Source organism: Lissotriton helveticus, chromosome 11 (genome assembly GCF_964261635.1).
Source record: "Lissotriton helveticus chromosome 11, aLisHel1.1, whole genome shotgun sequence".
Taxonomy (NCBI): domain Eukaryota; kingdom Metazoa; phylum Chordata; class Amphibia; order Caudata; family Salamandridae; genus Lissotriton; species Lissotriton helveticus.
The window spans coordinates 171,391,886-171,413,993 of NC_136072.1; the positions used below are offsets into that span (position 1 = coordinate 171,391,886).

Genomic DNA, 22,108 nt, shown 5'->3' on the forward strand with positions numbered 1-22,108 from the left:
AAACTCCTGTAGATCAGGGAGGTCAAAATGAGCCTATGTCAGATCGTCCTCCTTCAGAACATCCGGTAGGTTCTTACCCTCCTTTTCCTGGTCCTGGACAGGACCCCTCGCATTTCCTTAATGCGAGGTTTGGAGTTTACTCCAGAGCAATGTACCCCACTGGAGCACCTGTTGGTCCCATGGGTCCATTGGCTTACAACTTGGGCATTCCTCAGTCTTACGCCCCAGCTCCATTTGTGCCATTTATGCCGGCGCCTCTTACACCTTGGCTCGGTATGGCTCCGCCGAGGTCTTCGACTCCGCATGCGGCTTCGCCGACTCCGGATCGACCTCGTAGTTTGGATCGAGGTACCACGCCAGTCCGTGAGTCTCGTCTTCCAGTTACCGCAGCTCCTCGCTCGACGTCGGAACCGGCTCCGTCGGAGTCGTTGCCGGATCCGTCGACTTCGGTTCGTGTGGAGTGGTCGAGACGCAGGGCTCAGTGTCTCTTTGAAGAGAAAAGGGGTGAAGATTCTGATATGGAGGAGGGTGAGCTTCTTGATCATGATGATTATTTTGAAGACCTACAGAATGCTAGTGGTCTGGAGCTCTCTCCTGAATGGGGTTTGCCTTCAGTTTCGGATGCACCATCCAAGGAAGTGGCACCTTACCATGTCGTTATTAGGAAGGCTGCAGATCTTCTCAACTTAACCTTGCCTACTGTTGAGTACAAACCCAACATCCTTACAGAGGTTTTGCACTCTATTAGTGAACCTACACTGCCGTTCACGGATGCCTTAACTGATCCGATAAAGGAGGTCTGGAAGAGGCCATTGACTGCTCCTGCTGTTTCTAGGTCTGTTGCAAGACGCTACAGAGTGGCTCCTGGTGACCCTGAATTTCTCTCTTCTCATCCTTCTCCGGAGAGTCTAGTGGTGCAGGCTGCATGTTCTAACAGATCTGCAGGTTCATTTCCTCAGGTACCAGCAGACAAAGACTCAAAAAAATTGGATCAATCTGCTAAGAAGATTTTCTCTTCGGGCAGCATGGCCCTAAAATCCACTAATGCTACTTGTCTTTTGGGTAGATATGTCCATGCGTTGATGGATTCTGTGAAGCAATTATCATCCAAGCTTCCAGAGGAGGATAGAAAGAACTTTAATGAAGTGGTCTCTGATACTCAGGCTGCGGCACGCATGGTTATTCAGAGTGGCATGGACACAGTTGATTCTGTTGCCAGGATTATGGGCTCTACTGTTGCCACCAGGAGAGCCGCATGGCTAAAGTCCTCTCATTTTTCTGCAGATGTGCAATCTACGTTACTGGACCTACCTTTTGATGGGACTGGTCTTTTTGGAAAAAAGGCGGATGTTGCACTGGAAAGATTTAAAGATAGCAGGGCTACTGCAAGATCTTTGGGCCTCCAGATGAGAGGATCGACAACTAGGAAGTTTAGAGGCTTCGGTAGATCTTCTTTTCGTCCCTTCAGGCAAAGCCAACAGCAACAACAGCAGAACCCTCTGTACAAGTCCTATAGAGGTAGACAGAAGGGTCGTGGGCGTCAAGTCTCTTCCTCCTCCACTTCCTCCAATAATGCCCAACCCCCACCCGCATCAGCAAAGCAGCCCTAGATCCACCATTCTGGATCATGTGGGGCCGGTAGGGGGTCGGCTTACTCATTTTCTACGAGATTGGGAATCGGTTACATCAGATCTTTGGGTCCTCAATCTCGTAGAAAATGGGTATGCACTTCCTTTTCAGGAATTCCCTCCCAATTACCCTCCTTGCCAAGGTTATTGTTCGGAGGACCATCTTCTTCTCCTGCAGGAAGAAGTCCTGGCACTATTCAGAAAGGGTGCGATAGAGGTGGTTCCAGAGCAGGAAAGGGGTCAGGGGTGCTACTCCCGGTATTTCCTGATACCCAAGAAGGATGGCAGACTTCGACCAATCCTGGACCTCAGGATTTTGAACCTCTATCTCAAACAGGAGAAGTTCAAAATGCTCACGCTTGCACAGGTTCTTCAAGCGCTGATGGAAGAAGACTGGATGGTGTCGATCGACTTGCAGGATGCGTATTTTCACATCCCAATCCTGAAGTCACACAGGAAGTATCTCCGTTTTACGGTGGGATCGCAACACTACCAGTTTGCGGTCCTTCCTTTTGGGCTTACTACTGCGCCTCGAGTCTTCACCAAGGTGATGGCAGTGGTGGCTGCGCATCTCAGAAGATCGGGGATTCCTGTGTTCCCCTATCTGGAGGACTGGCTGATCAAAGCGGAGTCGCCGGAGAATGTGCTTCATCATCTGCAAGAGACAACTCAGTTGTTGCACAGGTTGGGTTTTTCGATAAATGTACCCAAGTCTCACCTGGTGCCCTCCCAGCGCAACCTGTTCATAGGTGCGGTACTGGACACTACTGTATGTCGTGCATTCCCTCCACCTCAAAGGATTCACGACATACAGGAAATGATTCCTTTATTTTACAATGGAGCGGTTGTTCCAGTCTTGAAGGTCCTTCGTCTGCTCGGTCTGATGGCTTCTTGCATTCTGTTGGTCAATCATGCACGCTGGCACATGAGGGCACTCCAGTGGTGCCTCCGCAGGCAGTGGTATCAGCACAACGGAGATCTCAGGGAGTCAGTGAGGATCTCCAGAGAAACTGCAGCGGATCTGTCTTGGTGGTGCGTGGAAGGCAATCTGTCTCAAGGAAAGCCTTTCCAACTGCCTCCATCGGTTGCCACAGTGATCACGGATGCCTCCACTCTAGGGTGGGGTGCTCATCTGGGGGATCTGAAGGTCCAGGGTCTTTGGTCTCCAGAGGAAAGGTTGCTTCATATCAACCTTCTAGAGTTGCGGGCGATACGTTTGGCGCTCAAGGCCTTCCTCCCTTCCCTTCGTGGTCAGTCAGTTCAAGTCCTGACGGACAACACGACCGCGATGTGGTACATCAACAAACAGGGAGGAGTAGGGTCGCAGTGTCTCTGCAGAGAGGCTCTGCGTCTCTGGTCCTGGGTTCAGGACCACCAGATTTGTCTGATGGCAAATCATCTGGCCGGGGTTCTGAACGTTCGTGCAGACGTTCTCAGTCGGCAGTTCTCTGCCGATCACGAGTGGAGGCTTCACCCAGAGGTTGTTCACGACATCTTTCAGATGTGGGGTACTCCTCGGGTGGACCTGTTCGCCACTCGCGAGAATGCTCACTGCCCGTCGTTCTGCAGTCTCCAGTATCCGATGCAAGGAGCTTTGGGGGACGCGTTTCAGTTGAGTTGGGACTCGCAATTCCTTTACGCGTTTCCTCCCATACCCTTGATTCCTCGGGTTCTGAGGAAGATTCGCCAAGACCGGGCCCAAGTCATATTGGTCGCCCCGGATTGGCCGAGAAGGGTGTGGTACACGGACCTTCTTCACCTCTCCTCTCACCCGCCGCTCCGTCTCCCTCACAGGGCAGACCTCCTCTCTCAGATGGAGGGGCAGGTTCTACACCCCCACCTCCAGACATTACACCTTCATGCCTGGAGATTGAACGGGGCAACTTGAATTCTTTTTCTCTCCCTCACGATGTGGTGGATGTCATTCTTTTTGCCAGGCGTGACTCCACTAAGTCCATTTATTCGTATAGGTGGTCTAAATTTGTCTCTTGGTGTAGGGAGAGAGATGTTGACCCTTTAAAGGCTCATTTGTCTGTCATTTTACAGTTTGCTCTTTCTTTGGCGCAGCAAGGATTTGCTGTTGCCACGGTCAAGGGGTATCTTTCAGCCTTATCGGCATTTCTCTGTTTGCCGGATCAGCCCTCTCTTTTTAAGTCTCCGGTGGTTTTGAGATTTTTGAAGGGACTCATTAATATGTTCCCTCCTGCTCCTTTTGTGATTCCTCATTGGGATTTGAATCTTGTGATGACCTTTTTGATGGGTTCTCCCTTCGAACCTTTGCACAAGTGTCCCATGAGACTCCTTTCTTTTAAAACGATTTTCCTCGTTGCAATCACCTCGGCAAGGAGGGTAAGTGAGCTTCAGGCTCTTAGTTCCAAGCCCCCATTCCTGTCCATTCATGCTGAAAGGAAGGTTCTTAGGACCAGGGCTGCTTTTCTGCCTAAGGTGGTAACTCCCTTCCATCTTGGACAATCCATTACCCTTCCTACCTTCTATCCTCCCCCTCACCCTTCTAAGGAGGAAGAGAGACTGCATCGCCTGGACCCTAAAAGGGCGGTGTCTTTCTATCTGGACAGAACTTAAGACTTCCGGATGGATGACCAGCTGTTTGTTGGTTTTGCTGGCTGCAAGAAGGGCAGAGTGGTGCACAAGCGCACACTTTCCAGGTGGATAATCCTGTGCATCAAGATTTGCTACTCGCTGGCGGGTAAGGACCCTCCTGAGGGTATTAGAGCACACTCAACTAGAGCTAAGTCTGCAACATCTGCTTTGTCCAGAGGTGTTCCAGTTGAGGACATTTGCAGAGCCGCGACTTGGGCCTCCCTCCACACTTTCGCGAAGCACTACTGCTTGGATACCGAGGTGAGGAGGGATGGCCACTTCGCGCGCTCTGTCCTCCAAGATTTCCTGGTATAGCAGAGTGGACACCCTCCTCCGGGAGTGGGGACTGCTGTGGGACTCTATTCACAAGGTGAGGAATCCACACGGCAGATGTATCTATCAGAAGAACAAGTTACTTACCTTCGGTAACGCTTTTTCTGGTAGATACTATATCTGCCTGTGGATTCCTCACATGCCCACCTGCCTCCCCGTTGTCCAATCTGTTATACCTGGTCTTTATGTATATATGTTTGCTGCTATTGTGCTATTTCTACTGCACGCTTTGTGTGCGTATTTGATTGGTATGTACTGTGTACACTGTATATTTGCATATTTGCTGTCGTTGGTCCGTCCGTGTGCCTCGAAGGCACGGAAAAAAGGGCGGAACTGACGTCATCACGCCGGCGTGGGCCTGATAAGCAGTCGGTGACGTCAGACGGAGTCACGCGGGAGGTCGTAATCCTGTGACGTCGTCCACGTCGGCGTGCTACGAAGAAAATTTCCGAACGTTGCTGACGCAGGGGGATATTCACAAGGTGAGGAATCCACAGGCAGATATAGTATCTACCAGAAAAAGCGTTACCGAAGGTAAGTAACTTGTTCTTTTGTCTTACAAATGATGAAACCAAAATTGTAATGCTTCTGTTAATACCGGTTTTCCAGCGAGAAGCAGTAATGTTGATGCATAAAGGCCACATGTGTGACTGATTGATTGATTGATTGATTGAAAGCACGGCTGAATCACAAATATAGGACCACCTTGTAAAGGAGAGCGATGTTCTCTCTAGCAGTTGTTCAAAATATTTTAGCCCATTTTGATCCCCAACATTTCCCAGTGTAGTTGTAGTGATTGTCCCATTTTTCAAAACATGTCAAAAGTGAGACTATAGGGATGTCAGTTACTAAGTGGACGGTACATTTTGTCATGACGTCATCCAGGCCAAGGCTTGAATTTGCAGCTTGCCATGCCTTCACCACTGATCACTTATTCAGATACGCCTCTTAAGTGCCTGTTGCTATATGAGGCTAGCATGTAAACCGCACTCCCATCCATTGTCTGTCTGTCTGCCTGCCCTAAGCAAAGTCTTCCTGCAGCTAAAATGTCCAATCGTTTAACAACGCCAGTTGTAATGCCTGTTAGCATTCATGGACATCTGGTAGAGCTATGCCACTTTCATACACCCCTCAGTAAAGTGCGCATGTAGAAATTATAGAAAAGCAACCTTGCAGTGAAACTTATAGAATTCTGCATCCAAAATGTTAAAAAAACTTCTCTGATAGTGATTAAGGCATATTTTAAAGTATGTGTTGAAGCTCTGAAATCATTCTCTTTTTAAAAAGAGCAGTAGAGCCTAAGAAAGAAATGAATAGTTTCCGTCAGTCATAGATCTATATTTGTTTAGCACCATATAAAGTTGCAGGTTGAAGGATTCCTGCTTCTACATTACTGCCTCCCAATTGTTCCTATCACCCTCTGGTTGTGTGGGAAAGAGGTGCAGGTTGAAGGATTCCTGCTTCTACATTACAGCCTCCCAATAGTTCCTATCACCCTCTGGCTGTGTGGAAAAGGGCAGCTCTGCTGTAAATTCCATAAAATTAATGTATTCCCTCCTGAAGTTACCAAATAAAGGTCTTTAAACTAATTAGCAAAGCTGTCCACAGTTTCGAAGTTTCCCCCAATGTATTCCCCATAACCAGTGTCTATCTTGGTTACCCATCTTTCTCCTTCTTGTCTTTTACTAATTCGTTTTCCCGCCTTATTTTCCACCTTATAGAGCCATTTTGTGTGGCTTTATATCAGATCCTTATTCTAGGACAACGCTGTTTTCCAACCCTTTTAGTTTGTCAATCCTCCACTGTTAAGTCATCAATGTCTAGATACTTCTTTTCTAATGTGTGGCTCTGCATCCACACTGGTGGACGTTAATATTCTGTTTTTTTAAGGCCTTTCATGGTAGATATTCACTACCTTCTAATCATTACTTTGTAGGGTGGGACACCCACAGGGTGCCTTTGTTATGACCGTTTCAATGTGATTTTAAGAAACAGTGATCAATGGCTTCTCTCAATCTGCTTACTAGTTTTCTATCCCCCAAGATGTGAATCAAATTTTCATCTAGATTGATGGTTATGTTGCATGCTGCTGAGCACCATACACTGTGGAAAATGATCTGAGGTACCTTATGCCAGAAACCCTGTTTTAGTGAACCTGTGTAGAAGAGGCCTCTGGGTAATGTAATAATTTATGCGGGAGAATACATTTTGGGAAGTAATAAAAATGTTGTCTTCCCCCTGAGTTTGTTGGTCTCCACACGTCCCAATGTGTAAGTAAACTGTCCTTAGTGTGGGGTCCCTGTTTTTATGGCGGTGTTTTTCAAAAGAGAGTTAATAACTGGATACTCAGAGAGGCCTTTGATTTACAGTCAATCACCCTTTAGACTTCGTTTGCACCCCGCCTCTTCAAAGCAGAACGTGGCCTCTTCACAGTCATCAATTTTGGAAACTTGAAACAAATGACATTGGTTAAGAACTTACTTGGTTACTCAGCACACAGATCTGTAAAGTTATACCAGTCTTATAGGTTTTGGCTTCAGATGGCTGTCTTAATTATACACATCTTGATCAATATAGATGAATGTTCAATACGCCCTTAGTAGCAAGTTCCCTCTGGGTCCAAGGAAATAATATGTTCGAGGCATATGGGCTGCAGATGGTACATTTATGAATAGATCGCCATCTGGTGTTGGGCTCTGATGATTGCACTTGTTTTTCTCTTGGAGAAGTCTTTTGTAGTCACGAGGCTGGTGACTTCTCCCTTGGGTGATAGTGCGCATAGGCATCGGCTCCATCCTTAGATTGCCATCGGGTTCGGATGAGGATCGAAGCGCTCCGGATCCACTTCGAGAAAGAAGTTATAATTCGGCGCGTATTCCCTTTCCAATTCGACGGTATTGTTTATCGAGCGCGAGTTCATTTCCATTCCGACGCGCTTCGAGGTCAACAACAAAAATTCCAACTCTACGTCGACGAGGCCGGGAGGCCCATCATGACGTAGTCCAGCCCGGAGTCCATGGAAAGGACTCCATTCAAAAAATGTCCAACGTGTGGTGCTAAATTCCCACACAAGGACCTACACGAGGTTTGCAACCTCTGTTTATCACCTGACCACGAATCCAGGGACTGTGAAGCCTGTGCGGCTTTCTCCTCCAAGTCGACGATCAGAAACTGTCAAGCCCGAAGACACAAGATGTCGAGGATGGAGTCAGATGCAATCCCAGAACTGTTCGAGGTCCAACACCCTGAGGAAGAAGATGAGGACGGGTCGGAAGCGGACGAGTCTGAAGTCGAAGAAGTCGACGTTCATCAAACCGTGAGTGACGACGTCCCTTTGCCAAAAAAACGACCCCGATTGGTGTCGACCCCGCCTTCGAGCCCGGTCAGACAACCAAAAAGAGTTTCCAATGCCCCGCCTTCGGGCTCGGCAACAAAACCGAAACACTCGGTCTCCCACTACGTCGGAGCTGAGAAACGGTCGACATCGACACCGAAGCTTCATACCAAAGAGAGCGCACTCAAAACATTCCACGTCGATACCGAAACATGCTTCGACGTCGAAGACCACCTCGACACCGAAAAAATCAGACTCGAGCAAATTCTCGGTGCCGAAAACACAGAACACCAAGATACAGAAGCAAAAGCACCTTTCGGACCCGAAAACTTCGGTACCGGCACAGGAGCAACAAACAGATCCAAAACAAAAGACTTTGTTCATTGATCCACAGACTGGCAAGGTGGTGACAAAACTACCTAAAAAGAGGAAGACTCAACCGTCGGAGGACAAAGCTCCTCCTCCTAGGAAGAGAACAATGGGGACAAATACAACTCCTCCACTGTCTCCACAACCTATGGACACACCCTCTTCTCCTCTTCCTCATGCTCTGCCAGCTATTCCTATACCTTCTACACCACGCCCATCTACACCTCAAACAGATGTAGAAAGTGACACAGGGGATGGGGACCTTCCTAGGGATGACAATACTATCCCAGAAGACACAGACCCATGGGAGGATTATGACGCAGTGTCAGACAATGATAATGACCCTGACCTGTATCCCTCAAAACCCTCTCCCCCTGATGATAATTCGGGTTTTGCACAATGAATTAATAGTACATACAGAACCTCAGATAGAAGATTTCCTTTTAGAAACACTACCTGCTGCACAAAAATCCTCAGGGACCCTACCTATGCTTAAAGGTCTCCTCACTCATACATCAGACCTATTCAGAGAACCGGTGAGGGCAAGGGTGTTAAACCCAAGAATTGATAAAAAGTATAAGGCAGCCCCAAAAGACCCAGTGTTTATTAAGGGGCAAATACCTCTGGACTCATTAGTAGTCTCAAACGCTCGTAACAGGGCAAACTCACTAACAGCAGGAGAAGCTCCTCCTCCTGACAAGGAGTCCCAAGTTAATAGATGCCTCTGGCAAAAGAGTTGCATCCCAAGCAGCAAACAGCTGGCGCATAGCAAACACTCAAGCGCTACTTGCATGTTATGACAGAGCTCATTACGATGAGTTAGAAAAACTCATTACACGTCTCCCTAAGGAACATCAAAAAAGGGCAGATCAGCTAATACAAGAAGGGAAGATAATAACTAACACTTCAATAAAGTGCGCCTTAGACGCAGCAGACACTGCAGCAAGATCCATAAACACCAGCATCATGTTAAGAAGACATGCATGGCTTAGGGTCTCAGGGTTCAAACAGGAAGTACAGACTTCTTTATTGAATCAGCCCTTTGATGGTAAAACACTCTTCGGATCAGGTACAGATGAGGCGTTAAAAAAGATGAAAAAGGACACAAACGGCTAAGTCAATGGGAGCATTGCAACAGCCAGCTCACAGGGGTTCCTTTCGTAGATCCACCTATAGAGGCGGATCAAAGAATACAGGCACAAGCCAGCAATCAACCTCTTTCACACTAACATCACCCAGAGGGAATTCAAGAGGCAGTTACAGAGGTAACAACAACAAAGGTAGAGGTCGCGGAAATAACAACCGCAACTCCCCTACCCCAAAACAGTGACTTCATACAGCTCCCCCCAGACCACGTAACACCGGTCGGGGGACGCCTATCACAGTTCCTACCTGTCTGGGAAAACATCACATCAGACAGGTGGGTGAGACAAATTATCCAACATGGTTGTTGCCTAGAACTCATAGCTACCCACCAAACGTCCCCCCCAGACAACGTCCAATGAGCCAAGATCATCTGACATTATTAAAACAGGAAGTACTATCACTGCTACAAAAGCATGCTATAGAGAAGGTTCCACAACATCAACAGGGAACAGGAGTATACTCTCTATACTTCCTAATTCCCAAAAAAGACGGATCTCTAAGGCCAACACTAGACCTCAGACCTCTCAATGCATACATAAATTCTGAACATTTCCACATGGTCACGTTACAACAAGTACTTCCTTTACTGAAGAAAGGGGACTTTCTTTCTACACTGGATCTAAAAGACGCCTACTTTCATATCCCAATTCACAAAGCCCATAGAAAATACCTCAGGTTTGTGGTAGAAGGACCGCATTATCAGTTCAAAGTCCTTCCGTTTGGCGTCACAACAGCACCAAGGGTATTCACCAAATGCCTAGCAGTGGTTGCAGCCCACCTAAGAAGACAACAAATACATGTCTTTCCTTACTTGGACGACTGGCTAATAAAGGCCACGTCACAACAGGAATGTCTTCAAAACACACAAAAGACAATTCAACTGCTGCACCAGGTAGGGTTTACGGTGAACTACACAAAATCCCACCTGCAACCAAACAAAATGCAACAGTATCTAGGGGCTACTATAGATACATAAAAAGCCAAAGTATACCCCAATCCAGTCAGGATTCAGACAATGCTTACATTGATTCAAAGGTTTCAACCGCAGCACTCATTAACAGCGCGAGTGTTCATGCAGTTATTGGGGATGATGTCCTCTTGCATACTGCTAATCCCATATGCCAGACTACAAATGCGTCCGCTTCAAGAATGTCTAGCAACACATTGGAATCAGGCTCAAGGTCAGATTACAGATCTGGTGTTGGTAGACGACCGCACGCATCGCTCTCTGAAGTGGTGGAATACAACAAACATTTCCAAAGGGCGGTCGTTCCTAGAACCAATTCCACAAGTGGTGCTAACAGCGGATGCATCGCTCACCGGATGGGGAGCTCATATGGACAGATACACTGTACAAGGGAGATGGAGTGTACAGCAAAAACAACTGCACATAAACCATCTAGAACTACTAGCAGTGTTCCTAGCACTGAAAGCTTTTCAAATGCATATTCTCAACAAGGCAGTCCTGATCAGAACAGACAACATGACAGCAATGTATTATATTCAAAAACAGGTGGGGGGGGGGACACTCTCTCCAACTATCCAGACTAGCACAGGAAATTTGGAGATGGGCCATTCCTCAAAAAGTCTATCTGTTAGCCGAACACCTACCAGGAGTTCAAAATCAGATAGAAGACATCTTAAGCAGACAGTCAGAACAAATACACGAATGGGAACTGCACTACCAAATACTGCAACCATTCTTCCAAAGATGGGGACAACCGGAGATAGATCTCTTTGCCACTCATCAGAACACAAAATGCCAAAGCTTCGCATCCAGGTACCCACACCACCTGTCGCAGGGCAATGCATTATGGATAAATTGGTCCAACAAATTTGCATACGCTTTTCCCCCTCTCCCACTAATTCCATTAGTGGTTCGAAAACTGCAACAACATTCAATGACCATGATACTAGTGGCACCCACATGGGCAAGACAGCCGTGGTTCACCACGCTACTACAGCTCTCACAGGAGCCACACCAAAAACTAAGAATCTCACCCATGCACCTTACACAGAACCATGGAGAAATAATGCACCCAGATCCCAAACAACTGAACCTAGCGATCTGGCTCCTGAGATCTTAGAATTTGGATACTTAAATCTACCTCCAAATTGTATGGAAATTATCAAGCAAGCAAGACGTCCTACCACCAGGGCCTGCTATGCAGCAAAGTGGAAAAGGTTTGCTGTGTACTGTAACAGTAACAACATCAACCCTCTGGACGCATCTACACAAAATATCATTTGCTACCTACTACACTTACAGCAATGTAACCTTGCTTACACTTCAATTCGAGTACATCTTGCAGCTATAGCAGCATACCTGCAAAACAGGCAACACTTATCCCTATTTAGGGTGCCCGCAATTAAGGCTTTCCTGGAAGGACTCAAAAGAGTTATCCCACCAAGACTACCACCTTCTCCAGTCTGGAACCTTAACATAGTACTCACCAGACTAATGGGGCCATCTTTTGAGCCTATGCATAGGTGCGTAATACAATTTCTTACATGGAAGGTGGCCTTCCTTATAGCCATTACCTTCCTTAGGAGAGTCAGTGAGCTACAGGCATTAACAATACAAGAACCATTTCTACAGTTACACCAGAATAAAGTGGTTCTTAGAACAAATCCAAAGTTCTTACCTAAAGTAATTTCAGCATTCCACATCAGTCAACCAGTGGAACTACCAGTCTTTATTCCAAAGCCACAGACGGTAGCAGAGAGGGCCCTACATACACTAGATGTCAAAAGGGCAATATTATACTACATAGAAAGAACTCAGACTTTAAGGAAAACTAAACAACTATTTGTGGCGTTTTCCCCAACACATATAGGCAATCCTATCTCAAAAGCAGGCATTGCCAGATGGATAGTAAAATGTATACAAATGTTACATAAAAGCAAAAAGAACATTAACTGTTCCCCCTAGAGCTCATTCTACACGCAAACTAGGGGCATCTATGGCATTCTTAGGGAACAGCCCCCTAGATGACATATGCAGAGCAGCAACTTGGTCTACACCGCATACCTTCACAAAACACTATTGTGTTGACGTTCAAGCAACACAACAAGCGAGGGTGGGCCAGGCTGTATTAAAAACTTTATTTCAAACTGTTGCAACAGACACCGGTGACCACCGCTAGGGAGGTAACTGCTGTGTAATCTATTCATAAATGTACCATCTGCAGCCCATATGCCTCGAACGGAATATGCTACTTACCAGTATGCATCTGTTCTTGGCATAGAGGGCTGCAGAGTGGATCATGCCCTCCCTACCTCCCCGGAAACCTGTGTCTGTTCCAACATTATCTTATTTAGATACACTTACATGGGCATCTCTTTCTGTATTCTATCATTCTACTCCATCTAACCCTACTATGGCAAAACAATCTAAGGATGGAGCCGATGCCCATGCGCACTATCACCCAAGGGAGGAGTCACCAGCCTCGTGACTACAATAGACTTCTCCAAGAGAAAAACAAGTGCAATCATCCGAGCCCAACACCAGATGGCGATCTATTCATAAATGTACCACTCTGCAGCCCTCTATGCCAAGAACAGATGCATACTGGTAAGTAGCATATTCCTATCACTTATCATCCTCCAGGAACGATTTTCTCAATATTGGCATTAACTATATCATGGAAAGGCAATCATTTTGTTTCCAGACATCATTTGCCATTATCTGACATAACCTATTTTGTTTTCAAACACACAACTTACCCAAACTCTCTATTCCATTAAGTGCTCATGGGTGCAGAGAAAATCTACCTCATATGCCAATGTATCATAGTCCAGTCTAGGCGTTCAACTGCTTGCGAAAGCCATCGCATTTTTCCCTCCTGGAAACTCACGAAACCTACCCACCAATTCAGTGCCATTGCCTCCATTGTTGATGACCTGTCAACTGGTTTCCCTGCCTCAGCACTGCCCTCTGCAGTGCCATCTCCCCCTCTATGCTCCACCTCCCAGTGCCACTGCTGTTGTGTGGATCAGTCAGGAGGGAACAGTTGCATCTTTCCTCGATAGGCTTGTGTGGGTGAAGGAGGCCGAGGCTTGCTGCCATGCTTTTGCTATACACTTTATGGTCTTTTGAAAGCTACTTGGCGTGTGGCAGGTGTTGTACACTAGATTTGTCGATCAAAGTGACATGGGTGAGCATATGAGCGGCCGTGACAGCACTTGTACAGACCAAGTGAAATAAAAGCAAAAGCAGGAGACCAATGCTAAACATGTATAATCCTCACCAAGCAAGAGTAAACCAGCTTTGGAAGAATATTTGTGTAGTCTGTATATTCACTAATGCTTGGTATTGAGTAGTCCTCCTTGTCATTTGCTAGTGAAGCTGTAGTTCCTGCTTTTCTCATGCTGAGAATCAGCAGCTGTTTCAAAGGAAATGCAAGGAGCTCCCACTTGGAGTCACAGAAAGTAATTATGAGGATATCGCAGGAATGCACCTGCAGGGCTAAGCGTTGGCACTCCAAACAAAACAATCTGCCCATGCCTCTGACTCTGGGTCTCAAGCTGTGATGGGACTGAAGGCTGCAATCTGTTCGAGACAAAATTAGGAGAATTTATGCAGAGGTCTATGGATTGAAAAACAGTGAGTTTGCAGTCACTGTTAAAGTCTTGATATGTTCTGTTACCTTCTCATTACAAATGATGCTAATACAGACTCCTTTTCTTTTTTCTTTCAGTGAGTTATTCACGACCAGTGATCATTTTAGGTCCTATGAAAGACAGAATAAATGATGACTTAATCTCAGAATTCCCTGACAAATTTGGGTCCTGCGTTCCACGTGAGTATGCTTTCCGTGTTGTAAACAGATTAATCAATATGACCCTGTTATAACAATCCCTGATTTCTTTTTATAATAGTTTTTATTCTCTCTTAGCATTGTAAAGTCCTTGCCACACTTGTTGCATGCTGCCATGTCCTCTTTGTACATAAATGAGATGTTTTCGATCTAATGAAAGGAAATTGAGCTCTCTTCAAGAAGGAGCACTTGTTAGTACATAGTACTTTGTTTCACATGAGTTCTTACTTTGTTTATAATCTCAAGATGAGCAGAACGGAGCTGCTCAACCCCCCCCCCCCTCCCCCCCGCCCCCCCGCCCCGCAAAAAATGTCCTTCGGCCTTCCTGCTCTTCAAAATACTCCAATTGATTGAGACTATTAGGATTTATATCTAGGAAAAGTACATAAGCACAGGATATGTGAACAGGACACTATCTTCTCTACACATGTTAAGTTATTTATAACGTGTAAATAAATCTGCTTTTATATTTTTGTAGACACTACAAGACCGAAGCGAGATTATGAGGTAGATGGTCGAGATTACCACTTTATGGGCTCTCGAGAGCAGATGGAAAAGGATATCCAAGATCACAAGTTCATTGAGGCGGGACAGTACAACAACCACCTTTATGGGACGAGTGTCCAGTCTGTACGGGAAGTAGCAGAAAAGGTAACTTACTGTGAGCCACTTCTGTCCAAATCACCTTATTGCTTCTAGGAAGCGCTAGTGTGCTAGAATCATTGCTTAAGATGTGTTATGTGAGTTTTGGGGTTTTTTTTCTCAGTGATATATCATTTATAAAATATACTTAACTGTACAAAAAAAGAAATTCACAAATGAAAATCTAAAAACAAAAGCTCACTCAATTTACAGTGTGCAATCACAATTTTCAGAGGGAAAACCAAGCCCATTTAACAACTGAAAGATATCCCGACAGACACATTTTATAACTGATCTGTTATGTGAGGTTAGACCTCCCACCAGTACATTATTTATAGGATAATGCACCCTAAGCTATATGCTGGGTGCCCATGAAGAAAAGTAATGCAAAGTTGTCACTTGTAAGAATTTATGTTTTTTCCCAGTGGAGCGTATTTTCAGTGAAAGCTAGCAGTGTGCTCACCAGACCGCCAGAGGCATACAGACACTCCGATTATTAGAGATTGCTGGAGAATAGCTGTGTGCTGATTGAGCTGGGGCATATTTGGTACACCCAGGCACTTCTAATGAGTTATTAGTAACAATTGATTGATTGTGATGTACAGTTTACTTTTAACTAAAAGTACAAATGGATAGGTTTTTATAGGCATATTGCTATATTCTAAATGTAGTAAACGCATGAGACTCTGTTTTTTAAAACTTATTGCAGGCTTCCAAATGCCGTAAATGAATTATACCATTGGCGCTTTTGTACAGTGATTGCAGGCTTCGATGTTTTATAAATGATTACACCTTTTTTTCTTGAACCATCATTGTTTAGTCTTACTTTTTTTCACTTAAGCCATTGATGATCGGGTCTAAACATGATTTTGCAATTCCTGGCTGCCAAGAACCCCTATCCTGATTGTGCGCTGTGTGACTTTCCTCCAGGGTGCTTCTAAATTGACTTAATAGGTGAGCTTCCGTTTTTTAGATTTGGCACTGCTGATTTTCTCAGAGAATGTTGCCAGGAATCAAAAGAGACCTCTGTCATCTTTTTTAAGAGGCCTTTAATGTTCTAAGCATGTGTTTTTGTAGACACACATGGTCTGCATTTTCTTGCCATCTAGCATTGGTCATGTGCGTTTGCAAGTTGTTTGTCTTCAAGTAGTTGTGAATCACTAGATGCCTTGTTACTCTTCCCTTAGTCCACAATGCGCAATGACGCATTAAGACTCCACCGCAGATATTTTTTGTTTTTTTATGCCATGGGCTTGGACATTCATTGCCAGCTCTGGGACCAATTACTTATTCTCTGGAATGAGTAGTTTCTTACCTGTAACTCCAGTTCTGTAGTAGGGGTATCTCTGTTATAGTCATAATCTAGTGAATAGTCCAGCCCATGTGCGGGGACGCCGGAGCAATCAAAAATAATCTCTTAAGCTGTCTTCTTTGCAGACCTGCATAGACACTTAAGAGAAAATCAAAGACAAATATTGCAGCCTATAATTACAAGGCTACACTGGCCAGTACTTCAACTTAAAGTGAAAAGGATAGCCAAATAAAATACAATTTTACACATGTTGCCAAGTTTCACCCATAGAGAAACTTCCCTTCACCAAAATCTTTGAAATGATAGAGAGGAAGGGTTGGAAATACAAGGCCCCATAGGCTGCCATTTTGTGTCTGGAAAAGGGATACCGTGCCTTTAAGGAACTCTCCAGAGACCCTCGGTATCCCAGGATGCACAGCCAAAGTCCTCTTACTTTCAGTTCTTTTTGAAGGTGTATAAAGCAAGGCCTGTAGCATACAGTACATTATCATTTCCTCCACCGGGGAGGAGGACGGCCGCTTATGACTATAACAGAGAGACCCCTACTACAGAACTGGAGTTACAGGTAAGAAACTACTCCTTCTGTAGTAGGGGATATCTGTGTAGAGTCATAATCTAGTGAATAGAATGGCAAGCCCATGCCAACAAACCAATTCAGCGGTGGAGGAAAAAGACAACACCACTACTGTGCAAACAGATTTCTCTACGAAGCCTGCCCAACCTGAGCATCTGCCCTGGCATCAGAGTCCAGGCAGTAGTGTTTAGCAAAGGTATGGACCGACTTCCAAGTGACAGCCCTGCCGATATCTGCAATGGGAACATTAAGTAGCAAAGCCGTTGTAGCTGCTTTGCCCCTGGTAGAATGAGCCTTAGGCTTACCCCCTAAGGTCTTGTTAGCTTTCTGATAACATAACTGGATACAGGGCACAATCCACCTCAAGATGGACTGTTTTGAGGTGGCAAGACCTGTCCTGACCGACCTATAATTGACAAACAATTGGTCTGACCTACGAATGTTCTTGGTCTTATCCAAGTAGAATTTCAACACCCTTCTGACATCCAGGGAATGAAGGGACCTCTCCGCTGGAGTGGAAGGATTTTGGAAAAACGTAGGTAAAGTTATAGTCTGATTGACATGGAAATCAGAAATCACCTTAGGAAGGAACTTAGGGTGAGTACGCATCACGACCTTAGCAGCATGAAATACAGTATAAGGTTCTTGGCAACACAATGCCTGAATTTCACTCACCCTGCGGGCCGATGTAATGGCCACGAGGAACGCCGCCTTCCACGATAAGTGCTGCAGTGAAGCCTTATGAATAGGTTCAAAAGGTTCCTTCATCAACCTGGACAGCACCACATTCAGCTCTCATGAAGGCGAAGGACACCGAACAGTAGGAAACACTTTCTTCAATCCTTCCAAAAAATCTTTAATCACAGGAATCTGGAAGAAGGATGTCTGTGAAGGGCATTTCCTATACGCAGTTAATGCTGCGAGCTGAACCTTAATCAAATGAAAATTACGGCCAGACTGAGCCAAATGCAAAAGGTATGGAAGAATGACTTCTTCCTTGCAGGTCGTCGGATCATAGTTCTTGGAAGTGCACCAGATGCAGAACCTCTTCCACTTGTAGGCATAGGAAGTCCTAGTGGAAGGTCGCTTCCTTGAGTATATTCATGCAATCGTCAGGCAGATTCAGGTGTCCATATTGCACTATCTCAGGAGCCATGCCGCCAAACTCAACGATGAGAGGTTGGGGTGCACCATCTGGCCCCCGAACTTCGTGAGAAGGTCCAGCCGACACGGTAGCCGCAGGTGGGGTAGGAGAGACCGGTGAAGCAGGTCCGTGAACCACCACTGTCGGGGCCACTCCTGAGCAATGAGGTTCATCCGTGCTCTGGACTGAGACAGCTTGATGATTACCGCCGGAATCAGGGGAATGGGTGGAAAAGCGTACAGAAAGCTGTTCGACCAGCTGATCCATAGCGCGTTCCCCAGAGTCCCCGGTTGGTAATACGTTGAGGTGAAGTCTCTGCCTTTTCTGTTTTCGGCAGTGGTGAACAGATTTACGTCCGGAGTGCCCCACCTGTCAAAGATGTTTCCTAGCACTTCGTCGTTTAGAACCCACTCGTGGTTTTCTTGCACCAGCCTGCTGAGTGCGTCCGCCTGAGCATTCTGCACCCCTGGCCGATGGGTAGCCGTTATCGTCAGTCCTCTGGCTAGCAGCCAGTGCCAGATCGCCTGCGCTTCTTGTGACAGTGTGCGCGATCTCGAGCCCCCCTGCTTGTTGAGGTAATACATTGTGGTCGTATTGTCCGTCTGTACAAGCAAGGAGTTGGTGTGGAAGGACGGATGAAAGGTCTTCAGTGCCAAGTGAACTGGTCTGAGTTCCAGGAAATTGATGTGATACGTGGATTCCGCTGGGGACCACGTTCCCTGGATCTGTAGATGGTCTGAATGCGCTCCCCAGCCGTGGAGAGAAGTATCCGTGACGATAGTCCGAATGGGAATGTCCTTGTGGAATGGAACCCCTTTGAGGAGATTCTCTGCTGAGCACTACCATCTCAGGGACTGTTCAGCATGAAGGGACAGCCGGATCCTGTCGTCCCAGCTCCTCCGCTTCTGGTCCCACTGATCCTCCAGACATTCCTGCAGCGGCCTCATGTAGAGGCATGCGTGTGGCGTGAGGAAGATGCAAGAGGCCATCGACCCCAGTAGAGAAGACACTGTCCTCACTGTTGTAGATGGAACAGCTATGAAAGCCTGAGCCTTCCGACAGATCAATAAGCGTTGCTCCTTCGAAGGAGACACGCTTGCTGAAAGAGTATCGATGGAGGCTCCCAAGTACTGTAGGCACTGGACAGTAGTCGGAACAGACTTGGACATGTTTATGTGCAACCCCAGTTGGTTCAACAGAACGGCCGTCCTGTTGAAGTGCAATTGCGCTTCCTGGAAGGTGGAGGCTTTGATCAACCAGTCGTCCAGGTACGAGTAGACAAACACCTTGTTCTTTCTCAGGTGCGCTGCCTCCACCGCCATGCACTTTGAAAAAGTTCTGGGTGCAGACTTCAGTCCAAACGGTAGTACGGTGTACTGATAGTGATTGGTGCCGACTAGAAAGCGCGGGAACTTCCAGTGTTTCCGCACAATGGGCACATGGAAGTACGCATCCTGTAGATCTATTGCGCAAAGCCAGTAGCTGAGGATAGATCTGGTGCAAAGACAGCATACGAAATTTCTCCCTGCGAATCCATTTGTTTGCTTGTCGCAAATCCAGAATGGGCCTGAACTCGTTCTTGTCCTTCTTGCACACCAGGAAGAACCGTGAGTAAAGACCCTTTCCCCTTTGAGACAGAGGGACGTCTTCTATCGCCCTTTTTCTTAACAGGGTATCGGCCTCCGCTTGGAGCTCGCGCAGCTGGAACTGCGAGCGAACTGGTGGAATTGCTGGAGGAGGGCTGACAAAACGAAGACTGTATCCATTGCAAACAATATTCAGCACCCACTTGTCCTGAGTAATTTTTCTCCACTCTGCCAGGTAATTTTGTATGCTTCCCCCCACCGGAGCGGGTAACGGACGAGGGGGAAGTAGCACCTCAGGGCTTAGACCCAGCCGGGCCCTTGTTCACCGAGGAGGACTGCTGGCCCCCTCTTCCCCTCTGACGCTTCTGGAAAGGCTGCCGCTGGTACTGCTGCTGCTGGCCAGCCTGACAACCTTGTCCTCGCTTCTGGGAACCATATCTCCTCTGGAACGGACGGAAGGACTTCCGTTGTTCCTTTGGTTTCTCCAAACCAACGGCATTCAATGTCTCTAATTCGGGCCTTCATGCGTGCCATCTCCTCATGCGCATGCGTCCCGAAGAGCGTCCTTCCAGAGAACGGCAAATTTGCGACTCTCTGCTGCGCCTCCGGTTTGAGAGAGGTAAGGCGCAACCAGAAATTTCGTCTTAATTCTGATAGATACATCTGCCAGTGGATTCCTCACCTTGTGAATATCCCCTGCGCAGCAGCCAATCGGAAACTTTTGTAGCTCTCCACGCCGGCGAGGTCATGGACGACGTCACAGAGGGTACGACTCTGCTCGCGACCCCGCTGACGTCACTGGATCCTTAATAGGGCCTCGTCGGCGTGATGACGTCAGTTCCCTGTTTTCCGCGCCGTCGACGCCAACGGTTTCTTGGGACTCTCCGTAGTAACATTGTTATTATAGTTGTTCTTGTCTGTTATTCTCGTTTCCTTTCGAAGATGTCTGGGAGAAAATCTGGTTTCAAGCTCCGCGGGAAGCAGATGTCGATTACGGACCCGCATGAGGATTGCGTTTGGTGCTTGTCTTCTGATCACGACGTCGATGGATGTGTGTGTTGCAGATGTCCTCTAAGGCATTAAAGGGAAGCGAAGTTATTTATTGCCAAGATGAAGAAGAGTAAGAAGGCGAGTAAAAGGAGGTCGAGGTCGAGATCACGTTCCGAATCCAGATCGGGTTCGAAGTCGGCGTCAGGACATTCGAAGTCGAAGAGACAAAAGAGAAAGAAGCACTCTTCGAGGCGTCACTCTGATAAGGAACCGGCGCCAAAGTCATCTTCTCCTCGACGTCGCAGTAGTGAGGTTGATCCTTCACATTCAAATCCGGTCTCGCCAGAGAAGGAAGTGTCTCCTCAAGTCGAAGTCTCTCGATCAGCGACGCCGGCTCCTTCGGATTCGGTCCATTCTTCGGATCCGGGTGAAGCCGAGCCAGAGCAAGAAGATCAGGAGCAGCCTGAAGAGGTTCCTTTGTCGGCGCCGACGGTCCCGGCTCCAGGTACACCGGCTTCAGAGCCGGCGCCGGGAAATTATCCCCCTTTCCCGGCTCCAGGCCAAGACCCATCACACTATCTTAACGCAATGTATGGTGTCTTCGCTAGGGCTATGTACCCCTCTGATGCGCCTGCGGGCCCCATGGGTCCTTTTGCTTTCAATTTGGGTGTCCCTCAGGCATATGCCCAGGCCCCATTTATGCCCTTTCTTCCAGCGACACCGTCATGGAATTTTCCGGCGCCGAGGGCTCAGGCGCCGAATCGAGAATCCCCGGCGCCGCCTGTTCGACCTCGTTCGGCGCTAGCAGCACCGTCGGATCCGCATTCGACGCCGGTCCCGAATCCGATGAAGTCGGTTGTGGATCCATCGACTCTAGTCCCGAGGATCCGCTCCAGGAGGGAGGCCCAAAGAGTTGTGGAAGAGGCACGCTATCAAAAGGACATGGAGGAAGGTGAACGTCCTGATTCTGAGGACTATTTTGCAGAATTAAAAGATGCAAGTGGTCTTGATGTTTCCCCTGAGTGGGATTTTTCTCCTGGTTCAGATGCTCCTTCGAAGGAGGTCGCTCCATATCACACAGTTGTGAGAAAAGCTGCTGAATTATTGGACATTAATCTTCCTTCCACCGAATTTAATTCCAATCTATAGACTGAAGTGTTGCATTCTCCATCCTCTGTGACTGAACCTTTGCTACCATTTAATGAGGCAATTCTGGAGCCGGTGTTGGAGGTTTGGAAGAAAACTTTGTCTGCCCCTGCAGTCTCCAGGACTGTGGCACGGAGATATAGGGTAGCACCGGAGGCTCCAGAATTTTTGTCAGCTCACCCTTCACCTGAGACCCTTGTAGTTCAGGCGGCTTGCTCGAAGAGGTTTTCAGGAGCTTTCCCACAGGTTCCTGCTGACAAGGAGTCAAAACAAATTGACCAGTCTGCTAAGAAGGTGTTCTCATCAGCGAGCATGGCACTGAAATCAACAAATGCAACTTGCTTGATGGGAAGGTATATCCATGCCTTGATGGATTCCTCTAAACAGTTGCTGCCAAAACTGTCTGATGAAGGCAGAAAGAACTTTCAGGAGGTTTTGGTTGATACCTAGGCTGCTGCGCGCCAGGTCATTCAAAGTGGCCTG

The 22,108-nt window shown here is 47.0% G+C and overlaps 1 protein-coding gene across 14 annotated transcripts in view; it reads left to right on the top strand.

Moving 5' to 3' along the window:
• DLG1 (discs large MAGUK scaffold protein 1) overlaps positions 1 to 22,108 on the top strand; it is a 1,315,748-nt gene that overhangs the window by 1,184,504 nt on the left and 109,136 nt on the right. For all 14 annotated transcript variants that reach the window (XM_078666465.1, XM_078666467.1, XM_078666469.1 and 11 more), the window contains 2 exons: positions 14,112 to 14,213; positions 14,710 to 14,882. In XM_078666465.1, the coding sequence (XP_078522591.1) occupies positions 14,112 to 14,213; positions 14,710 to 14,882 (275 nt within the window). The remainder of the gene's footprint in view (positions 1 to 14,111; positions 14,214 to 14,709; positions 14,883 to 22,108) is intronic.